This window comes from Ammospiza caudacuta, chromosome 23 (assembly GCF_027887145.1).
Source record: "Ammospiza caudacuta isolate bAmmCau1 chromosome 23, bAmmCau1.pri, whole genome shotgun sequence".
NCBI classification, from domain to species: domain Eukaryota; kingdom Metazoa; phylum Chordata; class Aves; order Passeriformes; family Passerellidae; genus Ammospiza; species Ammospiza caudacuta.
The window spans coordinates 9,233,528-9,254,018 of NC_080615.1; the positions used below are offsets into that span (position 1 = coordinate 9,233,528).

The window sequence follows — 20,491 nt, forward strand, 5'->3', positions numbered from 1 at the left end:
TCCTGGCTGCTTTAACCCCATTGACTTGTAGTTGTCTTCTGCTCCTTCTGCTGCTTCACCCTTTGTCTGGGCTTGGGAAGTGTGAGGTGGCTTGCACAGGAAAGCAAGGCCTTGGCAGCCACACTGCAAGTCTAGAGCAGGGCTAGCAGGGGCTGGGCAGCTTGACTTCACAAGGGTAACAAAGGAGAATCAGGATGTAAAATCAAGATTTTCTCTGCTCAGGGAAACGGGCATTTTGTTCAGTGATGTCACAGCAACAGACTCACAGTGAGAATGCCCCGGTCTGAGTCAGCATTGCAGCTGGCATTTTGGCAGAAAGCTTTTTCTGTGCAAGCAGCTGAGGTGGTTTGACAAGCAGAGTTCTTGTCCTCCTCTTGTCTAGATACAGCTGCATTAAGGCCTCTCTACCAGCAAGGACTCTGGTGGGACTTTGGACTGGTGAAGGAGGAGGTGGTGTTATTCTCGTGAGCACTGCTGGATTACAATCACTCGTGTTTCTTAGATCCCGACTTGTTGGGCACCTGCTGCCCCGAGGATGTCGCTGTCCTCCCCTGCCGTGAGGACTTCTGTGTGCACCTGCACGTGCTCATCAGCTTCTGGGCAGTTTCACCTGAGAGGATGGAGAGCAGCAAAACCGGAGGGAGGCCGTAGGGAGCTCCCACTGTGGCTCACTGACAGGGAGAACACAGATTGAGCAAGCCCTGTGCTGCAAGAGCTGAGGGGTAAGGAGAGTGGGAGATCACTGGGCCCGGGAGACAGAGAGGTCAGGAAGGATGTTCTCGACCAGCTACAACTGGAGGGCGGAGCTTGTGCTTTTGCTGCTGAGGGGGGAAAAACAACCACCTAGAGACAGATGTAGATGTGAGGAGCTAGATAAAACCGAGAATGTTCTTGTCCTTTTGCATCATTTTGAAGTCTAAAAAGACATCTTTAAAGATAAAAGCATGAGCATGGCCAGAACAGAGAACCCTGTATTTTGGAAAAAAAAAAAATTTGAAGAAAAAATTGTCTGCAAAGCAGTAACTACTAAGATTACACTCCCATTGTGTCTCGCTTTGTCAAAATCCACGTCTAAGTAACGCCGGTCTAAAAACAAATGCCAATCCCCAGCCTGCCACGATCGGCGGTTACGACTCCTACAGTTGTGGCTCCGTCCCTCATTCTTACGTTTGTGTTGTTTTAATGGGCACATAGCGAAGCCCCGTTACGTTTCCAGGTTCAAAGGGGAGGGGCAGGTCTGAGGGAGCAGCGCGAGCCAGCAGCGCGATCACGCGGGCACTGCACGCTGGGCGGGACGTGACGCGACGCGACGCGACGCGTGGCGCACGCCGAACGTACGTACGTACGTGCGTACGTGTGCGTGTGGGGTGGGCCGGTGCCGCCCGCCGGGAGGGGGAGGGCGCACAGGAGGAAGGAGGAAGCCGCCATCTTGGAGCGTCGAGTCGCCATAACAAGGCACCGGGGGAGCGAGAGGATTTTGTACCTGGGCGAGGGGGAGCGCGGCTGGTGGCGGTGAGGACGGGCCAGGGTGGGCATGGTTCCCTGTGAGCAGGGCGAGGGGGCCGCTGCTGGCGGGCCGCGCCTCGCGGCCTGCGGCGAGAGCGCGGGCCTGAGCGGGGCCTGGCGGCGCCGCGGGCGGGGCGGGGACGGCCGGATCGGGCCTGGGCGCACCGGGAGCGGCGGGACCGAGGGACCGCGGGGGCGGGGCGGGCCCCGAGCAGCTCTCGCTCCCCGCCGGCTCAGGCGGCAAACTGCGGCCGCGCCATTGTTCGCGGGCGGGCGGTGTTGGTGTGGCGCAGCTGCGATCGGCGGGCGGCGCCGGGCCCACCGCTCTGCCCCGGTGCTCCGCACTGCGGCCCGGGCTCACCGGGCACACTGAGCACCTCGAGGGCTCCCTTTGTGCCGGGCCCAGCCGATGGAAAAGAAAAGGTCCGGAGCTGATGCCCCCGCCGCCCGCCCGCGCCCGGAGAGCAGAGATATGCGATGGAGGCCTTTTTTTTCAGTCCGCTGGTTTGCGAAATGGTGGCGTCTCTTTTGTCGGAACAGGGAGATTTTTTTCGGTTCCGTGAGACTTGCGGGGTTTTTTTAAACTTGTGTTCTTCTAAAGGATAATTACGAGCGTGTGGGCATAAGGGACAGAGGTTTCATTTCCTACGCTGTTGGAGAACTTCTCGGCGTTAGCAGTCGGGTCTCATTGGCGTCTCTGGCTACCTTCGTAACTCCTCTGGTTTTTACGAAGTTAATGGGCAAGAGAAATACCTTTTCGAAGATGCCTTGAAAGTTAATTAGCAGAAAATCCTAGTATCGCAAACTTTAAAATTTTGCTGAAAGCCAGCACTGACACACCTTAAAACAGCTGAGAAGTCTGAATTCCTTTTCCACTCTCTTGAAATGCTCTCTTCAATGTGCCTTTTTATTCACTGGGACAACATGCGTTTTGTTGTGAATGCCGGGGTTAGGAAGCAGTAGTCTTCTGGTCTTCCCTTTGTGTTTTCCCAAGATGCGGATGCTCAAGGCGAGCCAAAAGGTTTTGTTTCAACAGATTTTGGACTAGGGACATTTTGTCTCCCTGGTACCATTGTAAGGAGTCTTTAGCTTTGATCCATGCTTGCTTTATGTAAGGGGCAGACTTTGTACTGTCTTTCCACAGTTTTGCAGCCTTTTTGTTACATACAGAGTCAATATTAAGTCATGTGTATGAAATGTTATCTTCCAAGAACCACATAAGTTGTCGCTGACAGCAGGAAGGTAAGATCACAAGCAGGAAGCTGCCTGACCAGCAGTGTTACTGCCTCAGTTCAAGCTCAGTCACTCCGACTCAAAGAGGCAGCTGCTCTCAATTCAGCATAATGGTGTTTCCTCCCTCTTCTGAATAGCCGTAAATCAATACCCGGTTGAAAACTGGGGGTAAGCTGGTTGAGCTAGCATTTTGGGTTGGAGGAGTGTAAGCTGTTGTTTTGGGTTTACATAATCTATATTTCCCATTCAAACCGAACAGGGCAGTCAGTGTAATGTAAGGGTTTTGTCAGTTCTAACTGGAATGTCCACTCCCTGTGATAGTCTTGCTTCTTGTCACAAACTTATGCATAATATTTTTCATGTTTTTGGGCTGGTTGGCTGCATCCTGGAAGTGGGGGAATTGAAGAGTCGTCAAAGCAATTGATACACTTAATGGTTACTTTATGTGAGGGGATAGGTAGTGGAAGGTCACTGAAAGTACAACTATTAGGGAAGTTTCCTTTGGTGTCTAAAGATGTTAGGCAACACTTTCTAGAAAGGCAAAAAAAAAGTTTGATGCATGTCTTTATAATTATCACTGAGGAAACAAAAAAGCAAGTGCTGTTGTTGCACACTGCCTGGGAAGAAATTTTTCTAAAATACAAGAGTACACTGATGTGATTTGCATAGACAAAAATCCACATACTAATTGTTATTGTCTGCTTCTCTTTCAGATTGAAGCAAGTGAATTGTGATATAACTGAACTTCAGTAGAGGGCTTTTTTTAAAAAAAAGTTGTTCCACAGTGCATCAGAGCAAGTTACTGCTTTACTTTTGAGTGACTTACAGGTGCTTGCCTGCATTGCAATAAAGGACTCATATATTGAGCAAGACTTATTTATCTCTTCATTTTGGAGAGTCTAATAAACTGTTATTACAGTTTCTGTACTGACTTTCAAAGTTTTGAAGTCTAAAAAGACATCTTTAAAGATAAAAGCATGAGCACGGCCAGAACAGAGAACCCTGTTATAATGGGTCTATCCAGTCAGAATGGGCAGTTGAGAGGCCCTGTAAAACCCAGCGGGGGCCCAGGAGGTGGAGGCACACAAACTCAGCAACAGATGAACCAGCTGAAAAATGCCAACACAATCAATAATGGCACTCAACAGCAAGCACAGAGTATGACCACCGCTATTAAGTAAGTATTTATATTGGCTGCCGTGAAAGGAATGTTTAAAAGTTATGTATGGGAAAGCATTCTTGGATTCCCCCTTGGAAAATGCTGTCTTCTGTTGTTTTGTCGCATGGGTGGTTAGAAGTGTCCTGTCATGTACATTACGAAAAAGCTGTATTTCCATGTGCAAGCTTCTCTCCAACAGTTACTATTGTGAAAATCCAATTTGATGCTGTGCTTTTCTGAGTGTGAGCCACTGTCAGAGGTAGCCTAGCTTTAGAATCCTGTGTTTTTTGCTTGTTGGAAGTGGTGCAAGAGGGAAGTATAGGAGTGAAAAGGAACTGAACTGACATTTAAGACTGAGGAGGAAATGCCACCTGGTCTCAGTCTAATTGTTTACGCCTTTCAGTTTGTTGCAGTTCTTTCCCGTGGTGAGAAATGCTTTAAAGTCATTTATCTTTTGTCACTGATCTGAAATAGTAGTACCTGATCTTCTCATTGTAATGCTCTGGCTTTAATTTATCAAAGGCTGAGCTGAGAGGATACAGTCCCACTGTGATATCCTGCTCCCTATCGAGCTAGTTTTGGAAGTGTGCTGGTTGGAATTTCTAAAAGGTGTGAAATACTTGGATGGTATGGTGATGTGTTGCTTTCCTTTTTTGTGTTTTTTTGTTTTTTTTTCCCCTCCATGGATCCTCCTCCTCCTGAACAGCGCTGGTTTTTATTTTATTTTGTTAATTATTTGTGAAGGAAGTGCTAGCTCTCCTCAGAGAAAGTGTGATGGAACACTCAGGTTCTTAAAATCTGCCTAACCTCCTCCCTCCTCCTCTTTTTTAAAAACGTATTACTTGGTTACTCTAATGAATGTTGTGAATTAAACTCATCACAATTCACGCATAACTTCCTGGGGCTGGTGACAAGAAAGACTTTCTCTCACTCTACAGTGACTTTCAAGAGAGGATGGGTATCTAAATCTCACGGAGAGAAAACGAAGTTTGGTCAACAAGCGGAGTTATTGCTTACTAAGTTTTTTCACCAGAAGCGTTTTTTACCTTTTCACCTTACTTGGGGGTTAAGAATGGATCTTCCTTGGGCAAGAGATTTTTTCTTTTAAGTCATGAAATATTGTTGTGTGGGTTTATTATAGCCAGTTTCTGTCATGTGACTACGTAAGTGCTCAGTTTTATATCTGTTCTGTTGTTTGATTCAGTGCTGTAAAAATGGGACCTGAATCATGACTGGACAAAGATTTCTCAGACTTATTTGGCAGACAGGTGATTTTGTCTGTTTACAGTTTTTTGCCTGTTACATCCTGCTTAGCTCAGAGAAGACGTGAGCTCATATGTGTAGGTGCTTTTAGCTTTGAGGAGGTGAAAATATTATATGTTCATCACTATATCTAAGAAAAAAAAGTGCAAAATCAAAGTATTCGTTATTTAAAAATTTGTTTTCATTTTATTTTGCTATAGACCTGGTGATGACTGGAAGAAGACTTTAAAACTCCCTCCAAAGGATTTGAGAATCAAAACTTCGGTAAGGATGATTGAATTGTAGGTATAAATATTAAATAAAACTGGTGGGAGAGATTGCAGTGGTAAAATACTGTCCTCGGTGAAGGCTGAAAACTAGTTCAGCTCCTGCTGTTTTAAATGAAGAATTAATTTGTTCTCTCAACTGCTTGTGAGTGATGCTATGCTGTTCTTGGAAAGCTCAGAAATGGTGTTCACTGTGGATTTCTTACTTTATTAGTATTATAACATGACACAGGCAGCCTCTGCTTCATGTGAGGCAGATGGGAAGGTGTCACTGTATACACTCAGAAGCTGTGTTTGGCTCTGAGAAAGCCAATGTTTCCTTTGCCGCTGTAGGGTGTTGCATGACTTAATGGGAACTCTTGTGTAATAATTTGTGGTCTTCCTGTACAGGCAATTTCAGATCAAATTAACAGCTGTAGGTTGTATGACCTGATCTTATGGATGTGCTTTTTTTTTTTTTAAATTCAGGACGTGACCTCCACAAAAGGAAATGAGTTTGAAGATTACTGTTTGAAACGGGAGTTGCTGATGGGAATTTTTGAAATGGGCTGGGAAAAACCATCTCCTATTCAGGTTGTTTTCAAACTGACTACTTAGATGCTGCTTTTAACTTCTGTAGATGTTAACTTCTGTAGATGTTCTTATGCCTAAATGTCCAATACTTATGCCATCATTGGGGAAAATTGAAGCTGTGAATGAAAGAACTTGGTCTCCCTTGGGAAAAGCAAGAATTTCTAACCCCCAACTAAATCACTAAGTCAATCTTTGAGTGACTTAGTGATGGGACTGCCTTTACACTTTTGAGACATTTTACTTGGATTTTCCTTTTCATGCTGGAGTTGTTAATTTGATAAATCTCTGTTCAGTAACAGTGCTTTCACATAAATAGTCCCAGAGATCTGTTCTATAAATTTTCCAAAACTGAGTTACCGTTGGCTATGTACCTTTAGTTGTTAAAAATACGATTATGGCTTTATTGCAGTATTGGCTCTTTTTATTGTAATCTTGTGGAAGAAGAGTTATGAAGTTTGTCGGAGAGAGAATAATATCTTAGCAAGTTTACTTTTCTGTACCTCCATCTTTGTTATACTTCTAAGGCTTGTCCTATTAAGAGCTGTTCATGTGTAAACTTCAGGGGGTGGAAGGTTGAAATACCTTTAAAATGGTCTCTCAAGGTTTATCACTGACACAGCTCTACCACCTCGTCTCTTTAAGGCATGAGAAAACTATGGCTTGCTTTGTTTATAAACAGATTCTAATTATGGCACTTTTCCAAAAGGCTGAAATTTCTTTAGATGTTGCTGAAAAAGGGAGTGAAATTAAAAATACATGGGGCCTGTGTTTGGGTGGCTGAAGATTTTGAGAAGTATATCACAGGAATACAGAGGCTGGAATCACATGGGCTGAGGTGGTTCTAATGCTCAGATTAAGGGGGGAATCTTTTTCCTTAGGAGGAGTTTGCTGGTGACTGTCACTGTCTCTTCACTATTTGTTTTCCCAACTTTTCACTTTTTTCCTAATGTGTTAGTATGGGTTTACCTGTGGTACCTGATCCCTTTCTTATGATCAGGCAAGATAGGGACTTCTAGGTGGGAAGTGCTGGGGAGCTCTTTACTGATGGGTTTAACTTCTTCCTGTTCTGAGTCTGTCATGCTTGTAGTTCCAGGATAGTAATAATAATAATAACAATAATGGTCATGAAACAGTCAGCTTTCATGTGGTATTGTTAGTGAGGGGAGTCAAATTTGGTCAGCCTCTTCAGTGAAACATGACTTATGATTAATTGCTCATGCACTTTCTGTCCTTGCATTTCAGGAGGAGAGCATCCCCATTGCTTTATCTGGTAGGGATATCTTGGCTAGAGCAAAAAATGGAACAGGCAAGAGTGGAGCCTACCTCATTCCTTTACTTGAACGGCTAGACTTAAAGAAGGACAATATACAAGGTCAGTTGAGGTGGATCACACTTAGCTGTTGCCAGGTAATGGTGTCAGTCACTACATTAGAGACTTGAATCTAAAACTGGTTAATGAAATTGGGCAGTGTATGTTACCTGCTTGTACTTCCAGAGAAAGCTAATGAGGAGTGATGATGGGGAGGTGTAATTTTCAAAGTCCCACAGTTGTTTTCAAAAGGTTCAAACAGAAGAAGGCTTGTAGACTTTTCTGTCTTGCCCTGGAAAGTGAATGTGGAATAATAAGCAAGCATGCTGGCTGGGATACTTGTGCAATGGGTGCATCAAGGACTGGAGAACCCTTGCATAGAATTTGCCTTGTCAAAAGCAGTTCCTAGGTCTTGTTCAGGATACCTGGACTGGAATTCCTAGACTGTGCTTTTCATTGTTTTACATGAAGTCTCTGTCTCCTCTGAGGACGAGTTTTTAAGATACAGGGTGTTACTAATAACTCACAGTGATGTTTTTAACTTCTAGCAATGGTGATTGTTCCCACCCGTGAACTAGCCCTGCAGGTCAGTCAAATCTGTATCCAAGTCAGCAAGCACATGGGAGGTGCCAAAGTGATGGCAACAACGGGAGGAACCAATTTGCGAGATGACATAATGAGACTTGATGATACAGGTCAGAGCATTTTAGCTATGCTAAGGTTGCTGTTTCTTTGTGGCTTTTGCAATGGGGTCGTGGAATTTCTGCTTGTTACTATTTGCCTGTTTACAGAACAGACTACAGTGTCTTGTTTGGTGTTCGTATACTGTTGTCATTCTTCCAAAGTGTTCATGTGAAACACATGGCCATGAATACTGGAAGGAAAGACAGTTTTAATAATCTTAACATTATGTTTTCTTTTTTTCTTCTTTTTTTTTTTTTTTTTTTTGTTTTTTTTTTTTTTTTTTTTTTTTTTTTTTTGTTTTTTTTTTTTTTTGTTTTTCTCTCTTTTTTTTTTTTTCCTCTCTCTCTTCTAACCTTACAGTGCATGTGGTGATAGCTACCCCTGGGAGAATTCTCGATCTCATCAAGAAAGGAGTAGCAAAAGTTGAGCATGTCCAGATGATAGTATTGGATGAGGCAAGTTGCTTATGTTAAATGTTCTGGGATTTTAACACCAAGTTAAAGAAATGATGTGTCTCAGTTAGTGTCCTTTTGGTGCACAGCAGTGATTCAAACTTGCTTAGAGACATTGTAAGGTCTCCTGCATTTCTGAGTATTTTTGAGAAACTGTTTTGACAGTAGGAATTTTTTGCATGTAAATCTTCTAAGAAAACAGCCTAGGAAGATTTGCCTTTCCTGTCTTTGCTGATGCTGAAGAATAGAGTAAGTCTATTCTGCAACAAAGGAATGCATTTTCTTTGGTTTCTGTTTGAGTCAGCTGTGCTTACCACGTATATAAATGTATATAAAATTGACTTATGAACATCTAATAGCATAAGCATAAGCTTCTGAGTGAAAATATAGTAGTTTGAAAGCTCTTGGATGGCTCTGGTAGGAGCCTTGGTAACTGGTTTTTTTTCCTTCCCCCAAATGTATATCTACCAAAAGGCTAAAATCTTACGCCATTATTTTAACTTGCTGTTTATTACTTCTGTTGTTACAGGCAGATAAGTTGCTGTCTCAAGATTTTGTTCAAATAATGGAAGACATAATCCTCACACTACCTAAAAACAGACAGATTTTGCTCTACTCAGCCACTTTTCCTTTGAGTGTGCAGAAGTTCATGGTGAGTGGAGATGTGTCCCTGTAGGTACGATGATGGTGGTGACATTGTGCAGGAAGGGTGTGAATGAGTGGTGCATAGCTGTTAGTGTTTGGTATTTTAAATACATCTAAACTTCACAGGTTTATCTAAATCAGCCTAGGCCTAAGTCTAGGACAGAAGTTTGAAAGCAGTTTTTGACCTGCAGTTGAATTATTGGGAAGCTAGGTGTATGCCTATAAGGTGCTATTTTCCACTTTGTATATTAGTTACATCATCTGTGTGGATTTGCTTGTGGAGGGTGCTCCTGTTTGGCCTGCTTAGTCACCTTGGATATATAAGTAATTGTGAAAATTTACCCACCCTGTTTTCAGCGTAGCTGAAGAGTGAGTGGCTAAGTAGTACATCCTTGCCTTGGAGGAAGTTATGTGTGGTGTAGAGTGGGAACTGGATACATTGTTTTGCACGTAGATCTGCCTGCTTTATGAATATCTTTATTTTTCAGAATTCCCATTTGCAGAAACCGTATGAGATAAATCTGATGGAGGAGCTGACCTTGAAGGGAGTTACTCAGTACTATGCCTATGTCACTGAGCGTCAGAAAGTGCACTGCCTCAATACACTCTTTTCCAGGGTAAGGAGCAGGGCTGTGTTGGGAACATACCAGAAGCTTTTTCTCTCTTGGGATCATGAATAAGGCTGAGTATTTTAAAAGCAGCCTAATGAAAGTTCTTTGTCAAAATGTGCTATGTATCTAAGGCTAAAAATGCATGCTTCTTGTCCAGCATCTCTGTGTTACAGAACTTTCTTAATTGTTTCCCTTCCTATACAGAAATATATCTGATGTAAATTACCAGCAGCATACTTGCTGTGCTTTCTTTCTACACGGATTTAGACGTGTCTGGGATCCTCTGTTAGTAAAATGCTGCATTTATTGAGAATACTGTTTATATGTTCAGCTCCAGATTAACCAGTCGATCATTTTCTGCAACTCCTCTCAACGGGTTGAATTGCTAGCCAAGAAGATCTCCCAGCTGGGCTATTCCTGCTTTTATATCCATGCTAAAATGAGGCAGGTGAGTATGAAGTCTTTTCCACCCCACCTCAGGCTTTACTGAACAGCTGAACTAAGTCTCATGCTTGCTTTAAATTTGCATGTTCTTCATAAACTGAGACATGTATTGCTTTGCTATAGCTTTGGTTTTAGATACTGTCAACCTTCCCCCATCCCAGCTCTCTTTCTGCACTATTCAGTGTATGTGTCCAGTTGGTATTTTACTACTTCATGTCGGGGTAATTAGTCCCAGTGTAAGCGCAAACTGCAGCCAGAAGGCACAGTTTTTAGTGCTGCTGCCTTGCTTTGGCAGCATGGGGAGCCAGGATAGAGCACACAGTGTAACTAACTCAGATGAAAACGGGCCTGAATTAAATTACAAAAACCACAGTACGTAGCCCATTGAGTGCCCTCTGTGGCTTTGCAAACAGTAATCTTGCACTGTGACTGCAGGGGAATCTGAGAAGTTGAGGCGATGGATTGAATCAAACCTCTTGGTGAAAGCTGTGGCTAGTGTATGGTAACCATACATTTGTGGCTGTGGTGTTGCTGGTAAAAAATTCCATTGCAGCTCTGCTGGTGCGGAGGTTTCTGTTAATTGTACAGTAGCTCCTGTACAATACTTCCTCTAGCTTCACGCTATTAAAAGATGTCAGAAGGCTGAAGTGATGCATGTAGAACAGGCTTACTTTGAAATATTTTTTTAAAATTTTATATGTAAACTAGGATAACTTGCTGCTCATGCAACTGACAGGTAGTGCCAATGTTTGCTGGGGCAGATGCAGAGCAATAATTGGGCAGAAACAGAAGTGGTGGTGTTATTGAGAACAGAGAGATATGGAAGTGGGTTTCTTGATGTTTGATTTTTGTATGCTTTTGATCAGTCAGTAGATGATCTTTTTGGATGAGTGCAGCTAAGTTTCCAGAATGCTTCAGCTTGTTCATTCCCTCTCTAAATTTCACTCAACAGTGATAGTACTTAATCTTAGTGTAGCCCAAAGTGAGGTGTTTGTGAGGGGAGAGTCTTCACAGATAACTGACTCATCCCACCCCTAATTCTGTTAAAGGAAAGTTACTACCAGGAAAAGGAAAGTTACTACCAGCTTCAGTTTTTGAGGGAGTGAGTCAAACATTTGAAATTTGGCAAGGGGGAGCTGGAGAAAGAGAACAGTCAAAATATCAGTTTAACTTCCTTGATGTGATTCCAGGTGATTTTTTCTTTAGATAGTCCTTTTCTTAGATGGTTTTGATGCCACCATAGGAGGTTTTAAAACACAGTAAGTTAATTGCCTTTGTTGAGAAATGGGATCAAAACTCTGTAGAGTTAGTTCTTTAGAATATATGGTAAGAAGTGCTACAAAATTTGTACTGGCATCTTGTTTCAACTCAGCTGTTCTCTAATGACAAGGGGAAGAAATGTATGCGATTTAAGTTGGGTGTTAGTTACTGGAATATACCTAAAAGTAACAGCTGATTGGTTTGTGGGTTTTGGTTTTTTGTTTCTCTTTGTTTATATGTATGTATTTCCAGGAGCACCGCAATCGTGTATTCCATGATTTCCGAAATGGCTTGTGCCGCAATCTCGTTTGCACTGGTGAGAGTTCCTAAACATTTTCCTGTTTCTAAAGTTTATGATAGAAAGTGCATTATCCCAGTATTGTAGATCAGTTAGCTGTAATAAACCAAAACAAGATGTTTTAGTGAGATGTCTCTTTGTCAAGCCTGCATGTTAGCAGGGTGCAGCACTCCTTTAGGCATGAGGAATTTTGTCTTTTGTGCAGGTGCAGCCAACAAATAATTTTACTGCAATAGCGTTTTTATTTTCACGTGTGAGGGTTCCCTGAGTTGTTGGGTCGTAAACTGTATGATACATCAGTACAGCTGTGACTATGGTCATATGACGTTTTGGTGATTCTTTTAAGTGTTTATAGCTCACTTTTTCTAAATTCTTCTGTAGTTTTGACTGGCCTGTGTATGATCTGAGTTCTTTGTTGTATGGCCTATTTATGGCAATATCGGCAGTGTCTGCTATCACTACATGTGTCTGGGCCATCTTAACAAAAATCGCTAGAAGCAGAATAGAAGTAGTTGAGGTGATGGAATGTAGTTCAGGTCTCAAGTTTGTTGTGACACTGGCAGTGCACATTTCTGTGTGAAGAGATGCTTGAGAAGAACTGCTCTGAAATAGTGTAATGTGGAAAAAATAGCTTTGTGGTTATTTTTTCTGTGTAGATGTGCAGATCTGGTGGTTTTGGTTTTTCTTCTTACATTATTCATGTTTACAAGGTATACAGAGCAAGAGGAAGCTGTAACACGATTGTATGTAAACTGCCTTTGATACAAGGAAAGCTTATATTTGGAAACTAGTGCAAAGCAATGTTAATCACTGTTAATCTTTACACCCTAAACGCTGTCAGCATTTGAGCTCATTGAAATTAACTTCCTTTGTGATCTGGATTGTCTTTCAGATCTGTTTACCCGAGGTATTGATATCCAGGCTGTGAATGTGGTGATAAATTTTGATTTCCCAAAGCTGGCAGAAACTTATCTTCATCGCATTGGCAGATCAGGTGAGAGGAAAAACCTGTTTTAGGTACAACGTTGCTGATGACTGTGATGCTTTTTAGCCTTGAATTGGCTTTTGGTTTTTTTATTACTATATTTGAGAATTACCTTAGGTAGCTTTGATTTTTCTGACAAAATTATTTTTGGGTATCATTTCAGATGGCTGTCCTCTCTGAGGATATTATCTGAATAAAGGGCTTTTCTCTTGAAACTGGCCTGAACAATCTAATGGGGGAAAAAAAGAGGCATATCTTGCTTTTATCTCAGGAGACTTACTATTGCCCCTGTTTGCAGTTGGGGAAAATTCTATACTAAAATCTCAGCTTCAGAGTGTCTCAAGCCTAGAGATGTATGTGTCTTTCTTCTACATGTGTTTTGAGATATGTTTCTACTGTCTGGGAATCAGCAGAATAGGCCCTGGAGAAAGGCAAAAAACAAAGGAACTTGGTGTAGTTGAACTTTATAGTTGAGGCTTGTTCAAGAGCTCTGGAAGACTTTTTGGTGGTGATTATCCTGGAGCTTTGGTCAGAGCATTTTGAACCTCCTGAGTTTTACTCCTACAGCACTACAAAACTCCTTACCAAAAACTGATGAGAAAGGTGTAGACACCTGTGGCTGGATTGTTTTTAACATCACAGAATGATACTAACTTCACTGTCTGCAGATTTTTTTTCTGTCAGCCCCTGTGTTAACTGTGTTCAGTTTAGGCGTATGTTTTTGTTTTTTTGTCAAGGTCGCTTTGGTCATCTTGGCCTGGCCATCAACTTAATCACCTATGATGACCGATTCAACCTGAAAAGTATTGAGGAACAGTTGGGAACTGAAATTAAACCCATACCAAGCAACATCGACAAGAGCTTGTATGTGGCAGAATACCACAGTGAACCTGTAGAAGATGAGAAACAGTAAACATGCAGGTATGTAAATGCCTTGCTGAATAGTGATGTGTTGAATGAAGGGATGTTGTTGATGTGTCAGTGTCACCTCAGGGGAAGAGGGAAACTGATGTGATGAAAAAGCTCTGAATGTGAAAACGTGGGTTTGAAATAGAATGTCAGTGCAAGGAATTCCATGGATGTGCTGAAGGTGGGAGGGGAGGGATGAGTATTTTTCAGTTGTTCTAATTGAAATGCTAACCATGTGCTAAGGAGATCAAAAATGGGGAAAAGAGGGAGTGGGGAATGGTTGATGGAGTACTAGTAGTCTAATGAACTCTTTCTGTATTGGTAAGCTGAAATGAGAAATTGATGAGGGGCAGAGAGGAAAGTAGTCCTCAAAAAGGTGAGGAGATAAAATGGATAGCTGTGAGAGCAGAGCATCAACCAAAGAGTAAGCGCCTCACCAGCCAGAAGGACCAGGTTCAAGCAGGGAGTGAAGCTGTAATTCATCTTTGCTGCCACTTGAGGTCGTCTACGTAGTTTCAACAGAAAATGAGGTTTCACTGTTGGAGACTCATCTAAGTGCTCCCTCTCTGATCAGTGTCTCAGGACAAGCTGCTGAGTGAAGTACTTTTATAGGAAGATGACTTGCCCTGGACTGCAGTCAAGCTAAATTGGCTGCAGGATGATGATCTGACCTGAGTTAAGATGTCATGCAAGATCCATCACCATACAGTTTGGGCTGAAAATCATTCTTGTGTGTACTCTTCTCAGAGGTCAGGAATTAGAAAGACAATACCAGTGAAGCTGCTGAAATTCTTTTCAGATGACCAAAGATAAAAAAGTGGCTATAGAAGCAGACTGCTTGACAGCGTTAAAATGAACCTATGGTTCCTTCTTTGAAGTCATCCAAGGATAGCCCTAGATAGTCATACTAAGCTGACTTGAAAGCTTCTGCTTTGATGATTGAACCTTCTCCATGTCTATAAATAAATAGAATACAAAACAGGTAATGAATGTGCAACAGGCTCTTGGATGGTAACAGTTAACGAATGTGGACAGCTTCCTAAGGGGAATGCTGGGACCTTGCCCACGAGCAGTTTGCTGCTTCCTAAAATACAAAAAACCAGGAGGTAGTCATGTTCCACAGGTACAGAAGGGCTTTAGCATCACCTCTTTCTACAAAGCTGAAACTGGTATTGAGCTGTTCAATATGCCCTTTGCCTTTTGAGAGCTGTTGCATAGTTATTGTATGTGATTCATCACTTTGTGTTCTGGTTTTGTATAGAACCGATTTAACTGAGGATGTTGTGGTTGTTTGTTTTATTGGGTTTTTTCTGCCTTTTTTCTGTTTTTTGATTGTTTGTTTGTGAGGTTTCTTTGGTTGGTTGTTTTGGATTTTTTTCTTTTTTTTTTTTTTGGTTGGTGGGTTTTGGAGGGGTTGTTTTGTTAGTTTGGTTTGATTTTGGTGGTTTTGTTGTTGTTTTGTTTAATTTTTTTTTTAGGCTTTGATTACACATGCCAGAAGGTGAAGCCCTATGATCCAGATCTGTGACACATCGTTTCTTTGGGGATACCCTTCTCTTTGTGGGTTTTTCTTCATCTTTTTATTTCGGAACTATGAAGACTAAAAGAACTCGGCCTTTTTTTCTCTTTACATTTGGCAGCAAGGAAGAAAGAAGATAAAAGGAGGAATGTCTTTTTGTTTTTCCACTTGTTTGCACTGTGTGCTGATTGAACATTAGTTGCACTAACTGCTGGTTTTAAATTTTGTTTTCTTTGGGCGGGAGGGTCAGCAAGGGAAGAAGAGAAACCCTGAAAAGAGAAGAATCTTGATGAACACGAGCTTGTCTGCTATTTCAAATTCTTTAACCATTGACTGAGTGCATTTCAACTTCTCCCTGGTTACTCATCTGTTTTTTAAGCTAAAGAGCTTCTTACTTATTCGTGCAAAGTGCCTTATGCTATGAAACCATTCAGAATATCACCTTTCCAACACAGCCCAAGGAATCAACATCTGTTTTTGGTTTCAGGTCAAAGTTCCACTCTCTTCCCCTTCTCCTCCTTCCCATGTAGTCAAGCCCAGGGCTGGGAGGTGAAATGTATTGGTTACTGGTAATACTCCTTTTTTTTTTTCCAACTTTTAAAATTTTTTTTAATTTTTTTTTTTATTGGAGGAGTTGATATGCATCTACAGTTCACCCAAACTGTAAATATCTGTATTTAAAATGAAACCAACCTAAAATCTGGGCTGATTAGGTGCAGCATCATAGCTCCAGAAGGAAAGAGTAGCCTGTGATCCTTTGCAGGAGCCATAAGAAAAGCCCTGTGCTCTAGCAGAACACTAAAGACTGGTTTCCATGAGTCTTCATTAGTAGTTACAGCACTTGATAGGTAGACTTGTTTCAGAGCCATGGCCCTCTTTCTTCTGGTGCAGTGTGTCCCATAGAAAATCAGATGTGTATATTGTACAAACTTTGTAAATATGATTTTTTTTTTCTGTTTGGGTTCATATATAACTTTTTCTTCTATGATGAAGGTTGCTGAGGTTAAAGGGATTAGAATGATTATGGGAGCAGCTAAAGATGAGAGGGGCTCAGTTTTCTGCAACACTAAACAATGAGATGTTCTCTGTCCTCTGTGAACTGCAGGCTACCACAAGTGTCCCTTGTCAGGGTGGATTTACTCTGGTGCTAGCAACAGTCCTGTACTGCTCTTATGGAAGAGATCACTTGTGGGGCACCAAGACTTCCAAATCCGTAGCTCAGCCTTTTGGGAGATGCTCTTTGATTTTCCCCTTTAGAAACTTCAGGAACTTGACAAGCTCTGAAGGAGTCCATGACCCGTGTTCCACCGTGGTGTGAGGGAAATCCAGTGGGTGTCGCTGAGCAGTATACACGTAAGGTGTGGATTTGGGTTTGAGAGACCATAAAAAAAACAGTTTGCGTGCATAAACTGATAGTTCTGGAGCTTTGTGGAATTGATTCACTTCCTGCATTTTCTGCCCAGAGTGGCCTCTGTGCAGAACTGTGAGCAGGTAAGGGCAAACCCCTGTTAATGTCAGAAGCTGCAGGAAGCTGCTTGCCAACTGCTCTTGTTTGCCATGAGTTGGTGTCTGTCATTTTACATTGTATATTGCTGAAAAGTGCTTTCTGGTCAAATAGTGTTGCTTTAAATTGTGCCCCTCCCAACATGCTTGATGTTTGGCCTGATCTACAGGCAAAAGGAGTGAGACAAATCAAAAAATTACTCTTTTTAAAATCCCTTTTAGCCTGTTAACCACCACTGTCAGGAGGCACCTGGGTGAATGCAATCCCTTTTGCTCAGTCATTTATTGCATATACACATGCTGCACTCACACCATGCTTGCTTACTTCTGAGGCAGGATTTAATTGTCTTAATTTCTCCCCATTTTGACCCTTTTTTTAAATTGGAGTAAAATAGTTTGGAATTGCAAGGTGGACTAGCCATTCCTTTCCCTGATGATCATAAATAGAAGCCAGGTGCCTCCTGACAACAACTTTACAAGATTGAAAGGTTTTTGTGTTCGGGTTGTTTTTCTTCTTTTTGTCAGCAGTGACTCCTTAATTGTAGCAAATGCTGCACTAGAATACAAACTCAAGAGCTTGGTCTCTGTGAGCCACATAGCTTATATCTGACTGGCAGGTACTAAATGTAAACAGTTTTGGGGTGCTTTTTGGGGGTGGGGGGTGGGAGCTTCTGGGTGGTAACTTTGACCAAAAGTAAAATCTTGCTCCTGTACTGCAGCCAGCTTATGATTTTCCAGACAGAAGAGGGATCATTTTAATGCAACAGACATGAAAATGTAAATAAATTTTGTATCTCACCAGGGCATGCACATGTAACAAGAGCAGGATAGCGATGTCAAGTCGGGTGTGTGTGCTCTGCATGGATTTGTGGTAGGTTAGCCTGGTGCCATGCATTGATGGTCCCTCTTGAAGCACAGAACTTTTGAAAGTATTACTTTAAAATTGGCCTCTCATTGAGGAATGGCACTTACCTAAACTATCGGGGGCACCATTTTTAGGTGGCTTCTTGTCAAGGAAGAAGCAGCCTACTTTTGGTGCTAGTAGGCTATCTCAAACAGATGCGATCTTGCAAATGGAAAGATGCTCCAGAAGACTAGGATAATCCTAGTTTTGATTTTTTTGTTTTTGTTTTGTTTTGTTTTTATTTTGTGGGGGGTTGGTTTGTGTTTTTTTGGTTTTTTTTTTTTTTTTTTTTTTTTTTTTTTTTTTTTTTTTTTTGTTTTTGTTGTTGTTTTTTGTTTTTCCTTCCCCTTTTTGTTTGTTTGGGGCTTTTGTTTGTTTTAGATTATTTTGGTTTGGGATTTTCTTGGTTGTTTAGTTCCCTACCAAAGAGTAAGGAGTGTGTATAAATCTTGGCTTCCTGAGATTTCTTGTGAGCTCCAGTTTTTGCTGGTTATCAGCCTTCACAGATGGATTAGTCAGAACCTTCAGTGATGAGCCCTAGGTCAAATACTTCCTCTGACAAAATTGATGAGAATGAGGACCTGATGTGTTATGCATTCCTTTTGTGTTGGAAGTCTGAAAGTGTCACTCTGAGTCTCTGAAATGGAGTTTCACAACTGGATGAGATGGCTGTGAAGAAGGAATCTTCAGCCCCTTGAGAGAACCTATAGGCCTGTCTCTGGGTGTCCACTGTCAGGTGGGCACTGTAACTGCTGGAGGCCTTTTCCCAAAGGGAGGGGGGTGGGTTGGTCTCAAATACATGTTTCAATTTCCAGAATGAGATGGGAGCATCTTTCCTTGCCCTCTGTGACTGTTTTTGTGGGTAAGAACAGGGAAGCTCAACATGAATTCATGTTGTGTTATATGGTGGTATCAAATCATCTCATTCTGATCTTCTGTTTATTTTTATTTGGGATGGGGGGGGGGAGGGTGTCTGCTCCAAGGATTTAAAAATGCTTCAAACACTTTCTTCTTTACAAATGACTGATAGGACACAAATCTGAGCAGATGGCTGTCTTGCCTCAGTTTCTGTAAGAGGTTACAGAGCTGTCATGCCACATCTCTTGAGCTGCTGTTGTGGTGGTTCTTGCCCTGATGCTGAACTTCATAATGCTGCTGTGGCTGCTGGTCATTACTTCCTGAGAACAAAGTGAATTTTGTTCCCAGAGACTCCAGCAGTTCAGCTACCATGGTAGAGGTTGGGCAACTGTAGTCCCTTCAGGGAGTTTTCTGCTTGCTGTGAACTTCTGGTTTTCGAATCACAGTTTATCTTTGTAATCAACCAGGTCTCTGGACCAAAGAGCATGCATCTGAACATCACAAGAAGGCTTTGGCAGATTATCCTGTAGGCTTTGCTCAGTTCATCACTGCATTGCTAAAATGCCTCTGCGTGGAAGCATTGTTAAATTCTGCTGTAGACAAGTTAGGGAGGAGTGGAGGGGGGGTGGGGGGATGGGAGTAGGGATGTCTTTATTAAGATACAGCCTTGCTGTATTTTAACCAGTAATTTTGGGGAAGGGGTGTCAGGAGAAGAAAATAGTCACTGTTCCCCTTATTGAAAGAAACTGGAACTTTTATTTCAAGAAAAAAAAATATTTGCAATTCAAGTGGAGTGTCATAATCCAGTAGACCCTAGACAAGGGGTTGCTATTCTAACTGTAAACCAGCAAACAATATGGTCTAGTCCTTCAAAACAGTCAAGGGAGGGAGGGGAAAATTGGCTTTCTGTTAAATTGGCAATTGGCAAACTCTCCAGTGGAGCTCAGATTTTGTTGAGACTGTGTTTTCTCTGGCTTTGTATGTGTTGCAGCACTGACTTGTGAAGAGCTTCATGAGTTGTGAGTGCAAAAAAGATGAATGGAAAAATCCTGATTTTGTTAATTAAACTCAATAAAAGCTCCCTGGAACTCCCATTTGTTCTGTTTTTTTCATTTAACTCTGCTGAGTGAAAAACATGCTGGTGTCCTTATAGAGACTCATGGTCTGCATTGGATGCAACAACCTTTGGAGAGAAGCCTCAAGAAAAGGAGGCTCACAATAAAATGAGCTATGTCCATGAGAGGACATCCTTTTTCTGCACAGACGTTCCACATGGCAGCTGTTTTTTCCAGGGTTGAATGCTCCACAGTCTTGTCTCCTCAAGACTAGAAGACTCCACATGGCATCTGGTTGCAGTGCCAAGTTAGCTGCTTCTTTGACAATGAGAATTTCTGCAAGGGACCAGAGGACCACTGCAGATCCTGCTGGGGCTGTGTCCTCATGTCTTTCATTGAGTCATCCTGACTTCTGCCTTGCTGGCTGTTTGTGTTGCAGAAGACATTGTGTGTGCTATGGTTCTGGTGGTTGGAAAGAGTCTTTTAAAGATGCTTTAAAAATCACCAGCAAAGGAGTTGGCAAAAGCAGGTTTAATGTAAAAGTGAAAGCAGGGCAAAGTTCAGTGGCAAGGTTCACTCTGCTGTAGCCTAGATTGTTAAAGCACGCAGGGTAAAAGCAGGCTACACCCAATCTAAAACCAAATCACCCCAAATTTATCTGCATGGATGCTGGGGGAGAAGGGCCAGAAAAGTAAGGATAGGAATGGATAAGTGGAGTCACAGGGTTGAATCAACCCCCACCCTGCTCAGCTAGGCCCTGGACTTCACCAGTGGTTTATGCATAAAGGTTTACCAGCAAACCTAACAGCACTTAATTGATAGCTTAAGTTAAACAATTTAACAAATGAGTCCTACGGAATTTACCATAATGGTAACTAAGTATTTCAGATTGCAAACAAGGTCCCACTTTGAGCAGTGCTTGGGGCGCTGGAGCAGTAAATATGCACAGTTGCAATGAAATGAAATACTGTGTAAGTACATAAATGCTGAATGTGTTGTGATTTGCTGGGATTACGTTACACATGTATTCAACTAGTTTACACATGTATTCAAAG

At 42.1% G+C, this 20,491-nt stretch overlaps 1 protein-coding gene across 1 annotated transcript; it reads left to right on the forward strand.

Moving 5' to 3' along the window:
- The first annotated feature begins 1,399 nt into the window (after positions 1 to 1,399).
- Positions 1,400 to 17,770, forward strand: DDX6 (DEAD-box helicase 6). The gene is made up of 14 exons (XM_058818941.1): positions 1,400 to 1,512; positions 3,453 to 3,916; positions 5,362 to 5,425; positions 5,896 to 6,000; positions 7,243 to 7,372; positions 7,858 to 8,004; positions 8,354 to 8,452; positions 8,979 to 9,097; positions 9,579 to 9,707; positions 10,033 to 10,149; positions 11,658 to 11,721; positions 12,596 to 12,697; positions 13,426 to 13,609; positions 15,076 to 17,770. Exons 2-13 carry the CDS (start codon positions 3,717 to 3,719, stop codon positions 13,599 to 13,601), a joined length of 1,452 nt encoding a protein of 483 aa, XP_058674924.1. The 5' UTR covers positions 1,400 to 1,512; positions 3,453 to 3,716; the 3' UTR covers positions 13,602 to 13,609; positions 15,076 to 17,770.
- The last annotated feature ends 2,721 nt before the right edge of the window (positions 17,771 to 20,491 follow it).

Coding starts and splice junctions, on each gene's coding strand:
- DDX6 (XM_058818941.1), top strand. CDS start 3,717: ATGAGCACGGCCAGAACAGAGAACCCTGTTATAATGGGTCTATCCAGT. Junction 3,917..5,361: donor AGTATGACCACCGCTATTAA/GTAAGTATTTAT, acceptor ATTTTGCTATAG/ACCTGGTGATGACTGGAAGA. Junction 7,373..7,857: donor AAAGAAGGACAATATACAAG/GTCAGTTGAGGT, acceptor TTTAACTTCTAG/CAATGGTGATTGTTCCCACC.